Source organism: Macaca fascicularis, chromosome 15, assembly GCF_037993035.2.
Source record: "Macaca fascicularis isolate 582-1 chromosome 15, T2T-MFA8v1.1".
Taxonomy (NCBI): domain Eukaryota; kingdom Metazoa; phylum Chordata; class Mammalia; order Primates; family Cercopithecidae; genus Macaca; species Macaca fascicularis.
In genome coordinates this window covers 16607895-16621691 of record NC_088389.1, presented here as the reverse complement: position 1 = coordinate 16621691, position 13797 = coordinate 16607895, and the positions used below count along the sequence as shown (strand labels likewise).

Here is a 13797-nt window from a genome sequence, read left to right as displayed (position 1 = left end):
ATTACTTGTAGTAGTAATATTATTCTGGCTTAGACGGTTCAGATACTTAGGCCTTTGACCCTAAGTATCCAGCATCTTGGCAGTATTCATACTGGCTATTTATAAAGAACTAGCAGATAGGATACTATTCTTGTTGCCTGTTTTTCATTTATTTAATTGCAGTCATTTAAGTGTTGTCTCTAACAAAAATGAGTTGCTGTTGTTTTCATTGCAGACAGTTGCATCTATAAAAAGGTTTGCCCCTTTAATGGTGGCTCTTTTTTGGTTCAACCCTCTGCGTCAGATTTCCAGTTCTGTTGGAACCAGGCTCCCTGTGCAATTGGTAAGAAAAATCTTTCTCATAACGCTTTCCCCCTTCATAGATATGTCTGAACTGTTGTAAGCAAATCCTATGTAAGCAAATCACTGGCTTACTGCGAAATTGCCATAAATTACATGCATATGATTAGTATTCAGAGCGTTCTTTTTCTTTGTCATTTTTTTTTCTTTTTGTTCCCCTTTTGGGACTGTTGTCTTCTACTGTTCTTCCTAGTTTCTCTCAGTGCCTGAGCATGTATGCATTTGAGAGCAATTAAATGTCATTTTTCAGTACTTGGTTATCGTTTCAGCACCTCAGTTCATTTCTGGGCCTCACTTTCCTTTTTCTAAAATTCAAGTGTACAGTCTCCAGCCTCAAAATGCTGGCTGACCTCAGGGAGAAGCACAGTGCTTTTAGCACCTTTGGTATATGTTTCATAGAAACTCAGGTACCTGCCTGCCACTAAAATGTCAGGACGTGAGCAGTGATGCTTTGTGTTTGTGATTCAAGATCCACAACTGGCCATTGCGTTTTGGGAGTCAGATCAGAGCCAAGAATGTTCCAGTTCATTCTTCTGTCCTCACAGTAAAGCTATGTGTTAGTAGGTGCACAGGACAGCATTTTCAGAGGAGGACAGAGGGACCGATCTAAGATCCTGGGAGGACCAGTCAGACTTGATGACAGATTAGATCTGGTAGACAGGAAAGGGAGGCTTTGAACTGTTACTGGAGGGGCTTGAAAGTCATGGCCAGAGGCATAGATGTGGTTGGCAGAGTCACCAGGAAAGCCAGGAGAGCAGATGAGCTCATCCACGGAAAGAGTGCAGAGAGAGCCTGAAGGAGGGAACGACACAAAGTGCCAGGAAGAAAGAGGTGTGCCACAGGGCAGCCAGGGCAGGCACAGCACCTGGAAGCCAGTGTGTCATTCAAATCATTTCAAGCAGAGGGGCCAGCCCTTAACAAATAACTCAGCAAACCCATTGATCCTGAGGGACACTGTGAGGGCCGGTGAGGAATAAGACGCAGCCCCTGCTCAGACGTGCAGCAGGAGGAGCACAGGGGAGGAGTGAGGAGCACTGAGGGCTCCTCCAGGGCTGGGCCTTGAAGAGCGACCAAAGGGAAGTGTCCCAGGCAGGATGGCCTGGGCCTGCAGAGAGAATGTCAGGCTGGTATCTGAACAACAGAAGGGACTCCCCCACAGGACTTTGGCAGGTGAGCTGCCTCACTGGAAGATCAGGCAATGGGGTTTCCATAGGGGAAAATGGCAGCAAGCATGGTGACGGTGCGCACCTCCTGGGAGGCGGAGTGTGGCAACCGAGGGGAGGCTATCTTGGGAGCCAAGGCTACCTTAGGATCAGGGCCACGTGCACATGTGAAGGAAGGAGAAAAGCAGCCAGAGGAATGAGAGATGGAAGTTTCTAGAGAAGTGAGTGTGACTATGAGACAGTCACAGCCCATCCGCAGCCACCAAGCTAGCAACTGGGAGGTGACACTCCTGTCCCCTTGCAGTCTGTGCTTTCCCGTATCTCCTGGCCTTCACCACCGACTCCATGGAGATCCGCCTGGTGGTGAACGGGAACCTGGTCCACACCGCAGTCGTGCCACAGCTGCAGCTCGTGGCCTCCAGGGTGAGTAGGACTGAGATTTTCTCTCTGAGGGGTTTGGCGGGCCCCAGCACTGTGGGATTTCAGGCGAGCACAGAAGCCGCCTCTTGTCAAGTTAGGCTGATGAAGACCGGTGTCAGAATGCCAGCGCGAGATGGAAAGCCTGAAACCAGACTGATCTGTTGGGTTTTCGTGTGTGATTTCCGTGGGCTTTCAGAACACTCCTCAGCTTTGTTAATAGTCAGTCAGTGCTGGTGGCCGCTGGGGAGCACTTCGCTGAAAAGAGATATCCCTGATCAGAGACTGGGTCAGTTATTCACGTCACTGCTGCCCTGGAGGACAGTCCAAGTCTAGAAAAGTCAGAGCTTGCAATCTTTCTTCCTTTCCCACCCTCTGTCCTCAATTTGAATTCATAGCCTATGAAACATGGCTCATGGAGTAGTCCATGCCTCATAACCAAGAGCTAGGGCAAAACGGAGGGATGCAGGAACAAAGACGCCTTCCAAGATGTCTTCTGTCACTGGCACATACTCTGGGGCTTCTTGTTCCAGTCCCCTCCCCTGAGTCAGGCCCAGAAAGTCCTCCCCAGCCCTGCCAGACTGGGCTGGCTCCCCCGCTGTGTCCCCTGTTCCCTTCCCTGGTCCTGACATCCATCACATTTGGTGGTAGGTGACTGCTTATTTGTTCATCTTTGCTGCTGCCCTGATGGTTCTGTGAGAGCAGGGGCCATGCTGTCTTACTCACTATCATAGCACCAGTGGTGTGCTCAGTGCTTCGGTCCCCCAGCGCTCTGGAAAACATGTGTGTGCACATATGTACATATATGTATGATGTGTGTACATATGCGCATGTATGTATTATATGTGTGTACATTCATTGATTGTAAATAGCTTACAATTTACAAATAATAAATATACAAATGCTGTTTATCATAAAAATCCACTTAGCCAATTGGTTCTTACAAAATGCTTTTGTTAATATTTGCTGAATTCTTATATCCATAGCCAGTCTACAGTTGCATTTCAACCATTATTTTACACTTGGAGTTATATCTCAATCCACGCATTTTTTTGCAATTTTAATCTGATAGGTAATCTGCTATAAAACTATTTTTCAACCTCATACAACTTTTAGTCATTAAACTGAAACTTCTTTCAGCTTCTGTACCCGACTAAACACACTTCCACATTTCTTGTTCATTACTAGTACTTTCTGCATCACTGTAAGTATAGACAATCAACAAAACAACAAATCAAAGTGGAACTGATAGTCCTCGCTGGATTCCATGGTGTAAAGAGTCCCTCCATGATTGATTTCAAGCTTCCAGTGAGACGCCACTGCAGGTGGTGTTGGGGAGACGTGCGTTATCCCCCATGGTGCAGTATCTCTCCCCCAAGCCCCACAGACACTGTTGGTGTCAATAACTCCAGAGCAGATGTAATAGTAAGCACAGTCAAATAATTAGGAATGGTTGAATTTGGATATTTAGGGCCTTTGTTTATTTAGGTTTGTATAATTTTATTTCTAATCATGTGTGTTTAACAGCCAGTTTGCAAAATTCCTGAAAATTGGATCTCATAAATCACATCCAGCACACCACTGCTGTCAGCACCAGCGCCGGCACATCACGGGTGTGCCTGAGTATCTGCTGGATCAGTGAATGAATAATCCGTTTCCCCATCTGCCAAATGGGCCTAACCGAATCCCTAAGATCTTTCCCATTCTAACACTCCAGGTGCCTGAGATTCCTGTGAGGGAAGTGTGTGCTGTGTTTGTGATTGCAGAAGATGTGTGGTGGAACATTGACTATTTTCTATTGTGGATCAACAAATAGATGAGGAAAAGTGGCGGGGAGTGGAATACTCCGGAAAAGTGTAACTAGCCATGCTGGGCTTTCCTCCGGAAGGCTCCCTCCATCCCTCGCCCCGGCATCCCGCACTTCTCTGCATGCTCCAAGGATGGGGACCAGTTGGAGGGTTTGCAGTGATGGCAGGAGGGCCAGTGGATGCAAGGCCCAAAACACCAGGCAGCCCGGTAATGCTCTCTCTTTCTTTCTAGTCGGATATATACTTCACAGCAACTGCAGCTGTGAATGAGGTCTCATCTGGAGGCAGCTCCAAGGGGGCCAGTGCCGGCAATTCTCCTCAGACACCCCCGGGCCGAGATACTCCAGTATTTCCTTCTTCCCTGGGGGAAGGTGATGTCCAAGTTTTACTGTTTGATTAATATCTGTAATCCACTCTAATTTCTCTAGTTCATTGTCTAATATCTACATGTGATTACTGCTTAAAGAAGTTACTATGTAAAGCCATTAAAAAAAAGAAACCAGCCAAGTGTGGTGGCTCACGCCTATAATCCCAGCACTTGGGGAAGCTGAGGCAGGCAGATCACCTGAGGCCAGGAGTTCAACACCAGCCTGACCAACATGGTGAAACCCCATCTCTACTAAAAATACAAAAATTAGCCTGTCATGATGGCAGGCACCTGTAATCCCAGCTACTCGGGAGGCTGAGGCAGGAGAATCGCTTGAACCTGGGAGGTGGAGGTTGCCGTGAGCCGAGATCGTGCCATTGCACTCCAGCCTGGGCAACAGAGTGAGACTCCGTCTAAAAAAAAAAAAAAAGAACTCTTGCAGTCTGAATACATTGGTTGTGTTCTTAAGAAACCTTGTGATAACAACGAAACTCCATTGTAAAAATAAATAAATAAACAAACAAACTGGGCTAGGCACTGTGGCTCACACGTGTAATCCCAGCACTTTGGCGGGCCGAGGCAGATGGATCGCTTGAGCCCAGGAGTTTAAGACCAGCTGGGCAACACGGCAAAACCCTGTCTCTAAAAAAAAAAAAAAAATACAAAAACTAGCTGGGCGTGGTAACATGTGCCTGTAGTCCCAGCTACTTGGGAGGCTGAGTTGGGAGGATCACCTGAGCACCGGAGGTCAAGGCTGCATTGAGCCGGGATTGCACTTCTGCACTCTGGCCTGGGCAACAGAGTGAGACCCTGTCTCTACAAAAACTAAAATTAAATTAGCTGGCTGTCATGGCATGCACCTGTGGTCCCAGCTACTCAGGAGGCTGAGGTGGGAGGTTCACTTGAGCCTGGGAGGTCAAGGCTGCAGTAAGTCATGATTGCATGTCTGCATCATTGCACTCCAGCCTGAGCAACAGAACAAGACCTCTCAAAAAAAAAAAAAAAAAAAAAAAAAAGTTTCAGCAGGAAGAAGGGAGTTAAAGGCTATAGAGTTTCCAACTTGCAACAGCAGTTATTTTTCCTTCAGGGCTGTTAACAGTAGTGGGTTTTGATAGCTAAAAGAACAGAGTCATCAAGCCTACACATTCCTTAGCACATGCAGTCTTTCACCCTATCTGGCTTTGCCTGCAAACCCCAGAGGCCTCTGCTGTGGTTGCCTCATTGCTTTGAACACACCGCTTTTCATAAATTCTTACCACATCACTCGTCTTTACTGCACACAGTTAAGAGAAAGCACAGAATTTCCCAAGCAGGGCAGCTTTTTGCTTTTCTTGTCTAGTCTTTTTTCCTGTGCAGTCACGAGTGCATTTTACCTAATTTACACATGAAAATGCTTTAGAAAATGCAGAGCCATCAGGCACCCTCAAATTAGTGCTCCCGGCCAGCCCTCCCAGTGGGACATTACAGATCAGTGTCTGACATAAAGTCTTCCTTCATGCTATGTTAAGGAACAAGAGATTACTCTCTTGTAAATAATATGAACTTTTCTTAAAGTTCTGATGTTCTTTTTGAAATCACATTTCAGGTGAAATTCAATCAAAAAATCTGTACAAGATTCCACTTAGAAACCTCGTGGGCAGAAGCATCGAGCGACCTCTGAAGTCGCCCTTAGTCTCCAAGGTCATCACCCCACCCACTCCCATCAGTGTGGGCCTCGCTGCCATTCCTGTCACGCACTCCTTGTCCCTGTCTCGCATGGAGATCAAAGAAATAGCAAGCAGGACCCGCAGGGAACTACTGGGTAATGGTTCTCAATCCTGGTTTCCACTGTCTGTGAACAGACCAGCTGGTTTTATCTTTGGATATGAATTGTCCTCAAAAACAATGAGTTTAAAAGGAAACTTTCCTTTTAAGAAGGGATTTATAAGTAAGTTCTAATACATCTATACCAAGGAATACACTATAGTGTAGCCACCAACAGTGATGTTGTTAATCTATATTTATTGGTGTGGAAAGCTGCCCAAGCCATGTGAAGGGGGGAAATGGGCAGTTTATAAAACACTATGTCTAGTCTGATACCATTTTTAAAAATAAAAGTACCAATCTATATATGATTTCCTAGAAAGGTGTCTAGAAGGATTTATATCCCACAGTCCTCAGGCAATATTTTATGTTGGTATATCCCAAAGTGGAAATGTACCATGTTTTTACACGTGTGTGTTCAGTTCCCTTATTACTTCTCCCAGCCCTAGACAGTGGGGGCAGGTCTGTGGATGGAACAGATGAAAGATACGTGTTGAGCTCTTTTCTCTCAGTATAAATATGGCACTGGGTTCACACCTGTTATCCCAGCATTTTGGGAGAGGCTGAGGCAGGAGATCACTTGAGTTCAGGAGTTCAAGACCAGCCTGGGTAAAATGGTGAAACCCCATCTCTACAAAAAATACAAAAAAATTAGTCAGCCATAGTGACATGCGCCTATAGTCCCAGCTACTCAAGAAGCTGAGGCAAGAGAATCAATTGAGTCCAGGAGGTCAAGGCTACAGGGAGCCATGGTGACACCACTGCACTCCAGCCTGGGTGACAGAGAGACACCCTGTCTTTAAAAAAAAAAAAAAAAGATGAGAGGCCAAACCAGAGAAACATAAAGCCCCTGATAAGTGTGAAAAGGTTAAACTGTTAGAAACCTTTTTGTTCAGATTTGTGGAAACAAAATAAGGAAAAATGAAAGTGACAAAATAAGGAAAAATGAAAGTTTGAAAATTTAGATTGGGATCTGCATGACAGGTGGCCTGAGCACATCCCTGCCCTGCGGTGATATTTCCTAAACAACTGGAGGAGGGGATTCAGGCCACCTGACAGGGCAGGCCTTGACACTGACAAAGTCCATTGGTTTGTCAAGTTGGTGCCTTCCACTGTGTTTTTAAAATAAATGTATTGCTATTTTTAACGCAGTCTTCCATATCAAAGCTTGATCTGCCCACCACTGTTTACAAACCACTGAGCTTTTGCAAAACGGAACCTCTGAATTGGAGAATTACAGGGTTATCAGCGGTAGGACTGTAGATGATCTCTCCTCATTAGGCTCTTTGAGTCTCTAATTTTTTTGCAATGTGTGTATACTTTATAATCAGAAAATAAAAACCTACCAACAAGAAAACCAATAATTTGAAAATATATATTCTATCATCTTTCTTCCTGACTCTAGCACAACAATGCACCAGTTCCCAACCAAGAAAAAATAAGGGTCTTTTCTGTCTCCGTGGCAGCCCTGTGGTAGTGACCCTCTGACCTATGATTCTCAATCCAGGCCTCTCGGATGAAGGTGGACCCAAGTCAGAAGGAGCGCCAAAGGCCAAATCAAAACCCCGGAAGCGGTTAGAAGAAAGCCAAGGAGGCCCCAAGCCAGGGGCAGTGAGGTCATCTAGCAGTGACAGGTAAAGAGACAGAGAGGCCCCTGCTCGGGGTGGTGGACCTGTGAGTCACAGCACTGCCCAGGAGGCCCCTTCTGTGGATTGATGATGCCACTAGTGGCCCCTTTGGCAGCTACAGCAGAGGGCCAGCAGCCTGCTCCTCTCTGAGGGTACCCAGACCCTCAGGCCTGCCGGGGAGGGATCTAGACAAATGGGCACACATACCAGCAGTCAAATGCTCATTCAAATATATTGAGACCAGGCCGGGCGCAGTGGCTCATGCCTTTAATCCCAGCACTTTGGGAGGCCGAGGCGAGCAGATCACCCGAGGTCAGGAGTTCGAGACTAGGCTGGCCAACACAGTGAAACCCCATCTCTACTAAAAATACAAAAATTAGCCAGGTGTGGTGGCACATCCCTGTGGTCCCAGCTGCTTGGGAGGTTGAGGCGGCAGAATCGCTTCAATGTGAGAGGTGGAGGCTGCAGTCAGCCAAAATCATGCCACTGCACTCCAGCCTGGGCAACAGAGCAAGACTTATATTTTATATATGTATATATTTATATTATATATATATATATATATACACACACACACATATATATATGGAGAGAGACTTTTTCCTCACCAGATCGACAGAGAGTTTTTAAAATAAAAATGCCTGCTAGGCATGGTGGCTTATGCCTGTAATCCCAACACGTTGGGAGGCTGAGAAGGGAAGGTCACTTGAGCCCAAGAGTTCAATCCCAGCCTGGGCAACACGGCAAGACCCATCTCTACAAAAAAAAAAAAAAAAATTAGCTGGATCTGGTGGTGTGTGCCTGTAGTCCCAGTTACTTGGGAGGCTAAGGTGGGAAGATCACCTCCTTCTGGGAGGTCAAGGCTGCCGTGAGCCATGATCACACCACTGCACTCCAGCCTGGGTAACAGAGCAAGACCCCGTCTCAAAAAAAAAAAAAAAACAGTAAGACTGCAGGGAAATAGGTGCTGTCTATGCAGGAATGCAGTACTGGTAGCACATACACAGTCCAGCCTATCTGAATGCCAGCTCAGCATCACATGTCAGTGAAGAGTAATTAAGTCACACTGATTTGTCCTATAAGATCTCTGTTGTCCTTCAAGCAACATCACACATGCTTCAGTGTGGAGAGTGATAAGTTTGTATATCCAAGCTTCATTTATTCGCTCAACATACATTCTTGGAGCACCCAAGAATGTGTTAAGATATGGAAAGGACTAAGCCCCCACCTGTGCCTTCAAGGGGTTCCCAGGCCAGTGGCAAAGACCAACAAGGGTCCAGACAATTACTGCATTCCAGCGTGGCAGGTGATGTGTAACAAGGGGTTGCCATCCAGCCCACACCTGGGGCAGGGAGGGTCTCAAACATCAGGGGAGGCTGAGCCTCCTCTCATAAGTCATAACCTGACAAGGCCCCTTAGTGCTATAAAGAAATGGAAAAGAAGTGACAGGGCTGGCAGGTAGAAGGTCTACTCTGAGAGAGAGTTCAAGGAAAGCTTTTTGAGGAAGTAGCATCGGGCTGGGCTTGGAATGAATGGTAAGAAGCTAGGGGAACAGCCCTTCTGACAGCAGCAACCTCAGGGCAAGGGCCCTGCAGCAGGCCTAGCATGGCCAGTTAAAAGGCAGGAGGAAGAGTGGACAGACTTGAGCGTAGAGAACGGAGCCAGGAACCGTGTGAGGCCGAGAGTGGCCAGCAGTTGGGTCAGGTGGGCTTTTGCAGGCCAATGAGTATTTGTGGAATGCATTAACTCCCTGAGAAGTGGAAACTAATTTTGGTCAAATTAATATGCAGCTATTGAGAAGAGTCCTGAGAAGCTGGAGGAAACAGAGGGAGTCGGGGTGCCCTGGAAGGCTGGAGGGGTCACAGGCCCAGTCCTGGAACCTTGGTTATGAGTTTCAGCCTGATCCTCTGGCCCTGGGCACCCATGGGAGGGTTTTAGGCAGGGTGACGTTATCTAGGTTTGCACTTTAGAAAGGTAGGTAAATAATGCCTCACAAACACCTTCCATGTGTCACACACTCGGCCTTTAATCCTCACAAACCCCTGAGGTGATGGGGCTGGCATTCCAGCACTTCCCCACCTCTACCACATAACAGTGAGGGTTTGGGGAGCCAAGCTCATGAGCTCAGATGAACAGGAAATTGCCAGAAAAAAATAGTCCCAGTTCCGCAATACTCCCACGGATCCTCTTACAGTGACTTGTCTCTTCTAGGATCCCATCAGGCTCCTTGGAAAGTGCTTCTACTTCCGAAGCCAACCCTGAGGGGCACTCAACCAGCTCTGACCAGGACCCTGTTGCAGACAGAGAGAGCAGCCCAGTCTCCAGCAGCAGCCCCTTCCAGCTCACGGCTTTCTCCGATGAAGACATTATTGACTTGAAGTAACAGAGTTCAAATCTCATTTGCCATCTTTAGTTTTCTTATGGAGATTTATACTCTTTAAACAGTTCTGCTGTCATTTCTCAACAAAATGTGGCTTTTAGCCTGTCAGTGATCTATTGGACCAAACCTTCTACACACTCGGCCAGTTCCCTCTCCAATGTCCGGTGCCATCTTTCCTGACCTTTGTTTCTTTCTGTTCAGGAACCATCAGTCCCCTTGTAATAAAGGTGGTAGATTTCATTGAGGTTTTAGATTGAAACTTTGAATAAATCAAAAATATTCATTCTTATTTACTGCAACCTTCTCATATTTTATATACTTAGATGGAAAATTTTTTCATTAGAGTTTTGATTTATGTCACATAATGTGTTTCTTTTATAAAGAAAAGTCATTGCTTTTTAACTTTATTATAAGTAAGTTTTCTTTCTGCACCTTTGGCCCCAGTTGCTGTTTCAGTTCACTGTGATTGGAACCAGCTGCATTCCTGCCTGTAGACTTGAGAAAAGCTGAATGGTTAGATCTTAGAAGCTCCTCCTTCTTCCCTGCATCTCATGAAAAATATTAAGGCATAGGAGCTTGTCAAAAGTCTTCAGATTATTTTGTGTGGTTTTATTGTTACTCTGCAATAATGTAACAAGAGAACAGCTACTCCTTGTGGTTAAAAGTATTCTCATTGTAATCCCAGTGCTTTGGGAGGCCAAGGTGGAAGGATCACTTGAGCCCAGGAGTTCAAGGCTGCAGTGAGCTAAGATCGCACCACTGTACTCCTGCCTGGGCAACAGAGGGAGACCCTGTCTCAAAAAAAAAAAAAAGAAAAGAAAAGAAAAAAAAAAAAGAAAGCATTCTCAAACCCCTCCTTCTTGTTGAGTCCCCTTCACTCTTTCACATAAATGATATGAAGATAATAATTTAGTTTATCTGCCTTTCCTGGCTCCTTCTCCAGTGTGAGCAGAAAGAAATGTGGACTGGGCCAAGTGCGAAAGAAAGTGAAATCTCAGCCACCTACCCAAGGGGAAATCCAGTTTCATTAGCATTGTTTGCAAATATTTTAATCTGTGTGAAGAAGGTATTTTACTTTGGCTTTATTCTAGCCATTTCAATTTTATTCTGTCTTTTCCTACTTACATTATTCCTGTTACCTACCCCGTTAAAGCAGCTCAGAAGAGTTCTTCTGCAGGCCTTTTTTTTTTTAGACAGATTCTCACTCTATTGCCCAGGCTGGAGTACAATGGCACGATCTCAGTTCACTGCAACCTCCACCTCCCAGGTTCAAGCGATTCTCCTGCCTCAGCCTCCTGAGTAGCTGGGATTACAGGTGCGCACCACCACGCCCAGCTAATTTTTGTATTTTGGTAGAGATGGGGTTTCACCATGTTGGCCAGGCTGGTCTCGAACTCCTGACCTCGTGATCCGCCTTCCTTGGCCTCCCAAAGTGCTGGGATTACAGGTGTGAGCCACCGCGCCCGGCCAGCAGGCCTTCTTTGTGAGTGTGGAGAACTGAGTTTGACAGGACCTTGGTCTGACAGATTTTATAGAAGTTTGGGTCGTACCTCCTAGTGGGCCTTGCACACTGTGGGGAGAGCTCCCCTGTCTGTCTTTTGTGCAAACAGATCAGCATGATAACCCAAGCAGAAGGTTGCTTGGTTCATTTTTGGCAGAAGGCAAGAGGCAAGAGTAGTGAAGCCAGTGGTATTTAGGTATACCCAGATGGGGCTGTGTATAGCCACGTGTGTCTGCTCATATTCTTTGCAGCAGTTAGCATGCCTGTTCTTCCTCCATGTTTTTTATGCCCTTTTCCTATATAGGGGGGAAAAAACACTGTCTCAACCCCACCAACAGTTTAATGAATTATGTTTTATTATCCTTGCTTTTCAAATAAGGAAACAGGCTCAAAAAGGGGCAATGGTTTGAACCTGCAAGTTCTTTGACTGCAGAGCCCTTGCTTTCCCCATGTCTGTCATGCAGAGCCAGGCTAAGTGCCTTGTGTCAGCTGGATCTGGCTGGTGTTTTTCATGTTCAACTAATTTGTAAGCTTTATGAGCTTGTATCTGTGTTTTTCCTTTTTTTTTTTTCCCTGAAGTTTCTTGCTTCACAGCGTAGCATAAAAAAATCCACGGACTATTTTAGAGCATTCTTCCAAATCAGCAGCATTAGAGCTACCCACAATTTGACAAGAGTCACAGGTCTGAGAAGGGATGTAGCGAGGGCAAAAGGTGGACCCTACTGATCAGGCTGATGGTGCTTTGCCTATGAAAAGGGGGCAAGAGGCTGCTCTGGCAACATTATTTGTTTACAAAGGCCAACAAGTGAGTTCTGCACACTCACGGGAAGGGAAGCCATCGGCCACAGGGTGAGGAGCACCCTGCCTGCACAACGCTTTCTGTGTACCTGACTGGCTGAGTCACACAGAAAATCATCTAAGTGCAGTGTCTGCCCAGGGAGTTTGAGGCCCTGATCCACTCTGCAAACACCACGTGCCTCCTCTCCAGAGGAGGTCATGTCCATCGGGGAAGGACAGAAGTAAACAGGGGTCACAAAGCAGTGATAAATGCTGTGATAAGAATACAGTGCTTGAGTTATTCTTATCACAGCATTTATCACTGCTTTGTGTTGTCAAGCACTTGAGTTATCAAGCACTAGATGCTGTGGGAGTACAGAAGGGCAGTTGCCTAAGTCTTTAAAGATAGTCTTGTGGTCAGGATTGAAAAATGTTGCTTGCTAGAACCATCAGGTGACTGCAGTATGTCAAATGACTATCTTCATCATACCGGTTAGCCTTTGAGTGCTTCATATGTCTTATATACATTACCTTGCTTCACAACTCTCCTGGAAGATAATGGTCATCCCCACTTAGAGATGAGGAAACACAAGGCCCAGAGAGGGATTACAAGCCAAGCCTCTTACTCCCATGCCCTGGCTCTTTCCAGAATTACACCAGCATTCCACCGCAGCTGCCTGCAACCAGAGTGTTGGGTATGAATTGGGTACAACTGGTGAGATCCAACAGTGCCTCATCATTTGACTTGGGTGCACAAGGGGAGAAGGCGGCATTAAAATCTACAGGGAACTCAAAATTCGGAGACAGGTAGATGAAGATTCAAGAGTCAGGACTCGCTGTGAAGTGAGTGACACTTAAGAGGGGGAGTGAAGCCCAGATCTGTCACACATAGGGCGTGGGGTACCCCGCCTACCACTGGTCCTCAGCACCTGGAGACCCGAGCCTTCAGCAATCTGGGAAGCATGAAGATGGGTTTCGGTGCACAGGGCCACGCCTCCGCCGCCAGCAGCCTAGCGGGAGCGTATGACCAGTCTCGGCGTCCGAGAGGAGAGGGAGGCGGCCCAGGACAGTCTGCTTAGAGGCTCTCTCCCCTGCAGAGCTGGGCCCAGGCAGAGGTCAGATACCTCCAATACAAGCCCCAGGGCAGCGATTAACGCGGGGCAGGAACTGCAAACCGGACCCGGCAGGACAGTTGCAGCTTCTCAGAGTTGGGGGCGGGAAGTCTCGGGCTGAGGCCCACGTGCTCCGCCTTCGCCCCGCCCCTACCCTCATTGGTTGAAGCTAGATTGAGAGGCGGTGCCAGAAAAAAAACTCCTCCCTCCAACCTCATTGGCCAGCTCAGTTCTGAGGCAGCTCTCTGGCCCCGTTTACGGGCTCCCACTACAATCCAATTGGGTGATTGTGTGCTCCCAGACGGAAACTCCGCCCACCTGTACCTAGGGCCTTTCCGTCCTAGGGGCGGTTCCAGCGCGTTTTGCTAATCAGCGTTATGCTTCCATTGGTATACTTTAATATGAGGGCGGGTCCTAGCGCATTCGCTAATCCCGCCTTGCATTCCTATTGGCTGCTTCTGCTCTGCGATTCCGATCCCGCCCAGCACCGCCCCCCGCCCCC

At 47.0% G+C, this 13797-nt stretch overlaps 1 protein-coding gene across 32 annotated transcripts in view; it reads left to right on the top strand.

Moving 5' to 3' along the window:
- The window catches only part of GARNL3 (GTPase activating Rap/RanGAP domain like 3), a 171981-nt gene extending 161787 nt beyond the window's left edge, over positions 1-10194 (top strand). For 30 of the 32 annotated variants that reach the window (XR_012424391.1, XR_012424390.1, XM_074016517.1 and 27 more), the window contains 6 exons: positions 215-322; positions 1807-1925; positions 3960-4098; positions 5680-5895; positions 7405-7531; positions 9737-10194. Coding sequence is in view for 28 of the 32 variants with exons in the window: in XM_074016517.1 (XP_073872618.1) it covers positions 215-322; positions 1807-1925; positions 3960-4098; positions 5680-5895; positions 7405-7531; positions 9737-9908 (881 nt within the window). In the remaining 4 variants the exon portion in view is untranslated. Of the gene's footprint in view, positions 1-214; positions 323-1806; positions 1926-3959; positions 4099-5679; positions 5896-7302; positions 7532-9736 lie in introns of all 32 variants that reach the window. The other 2 variants (XR_012424389.1, XR_012424386.1) reach the window with 1 other exon arrangement.
- Positions 10195-13797: the final 3603 nt, after the last annotated feature.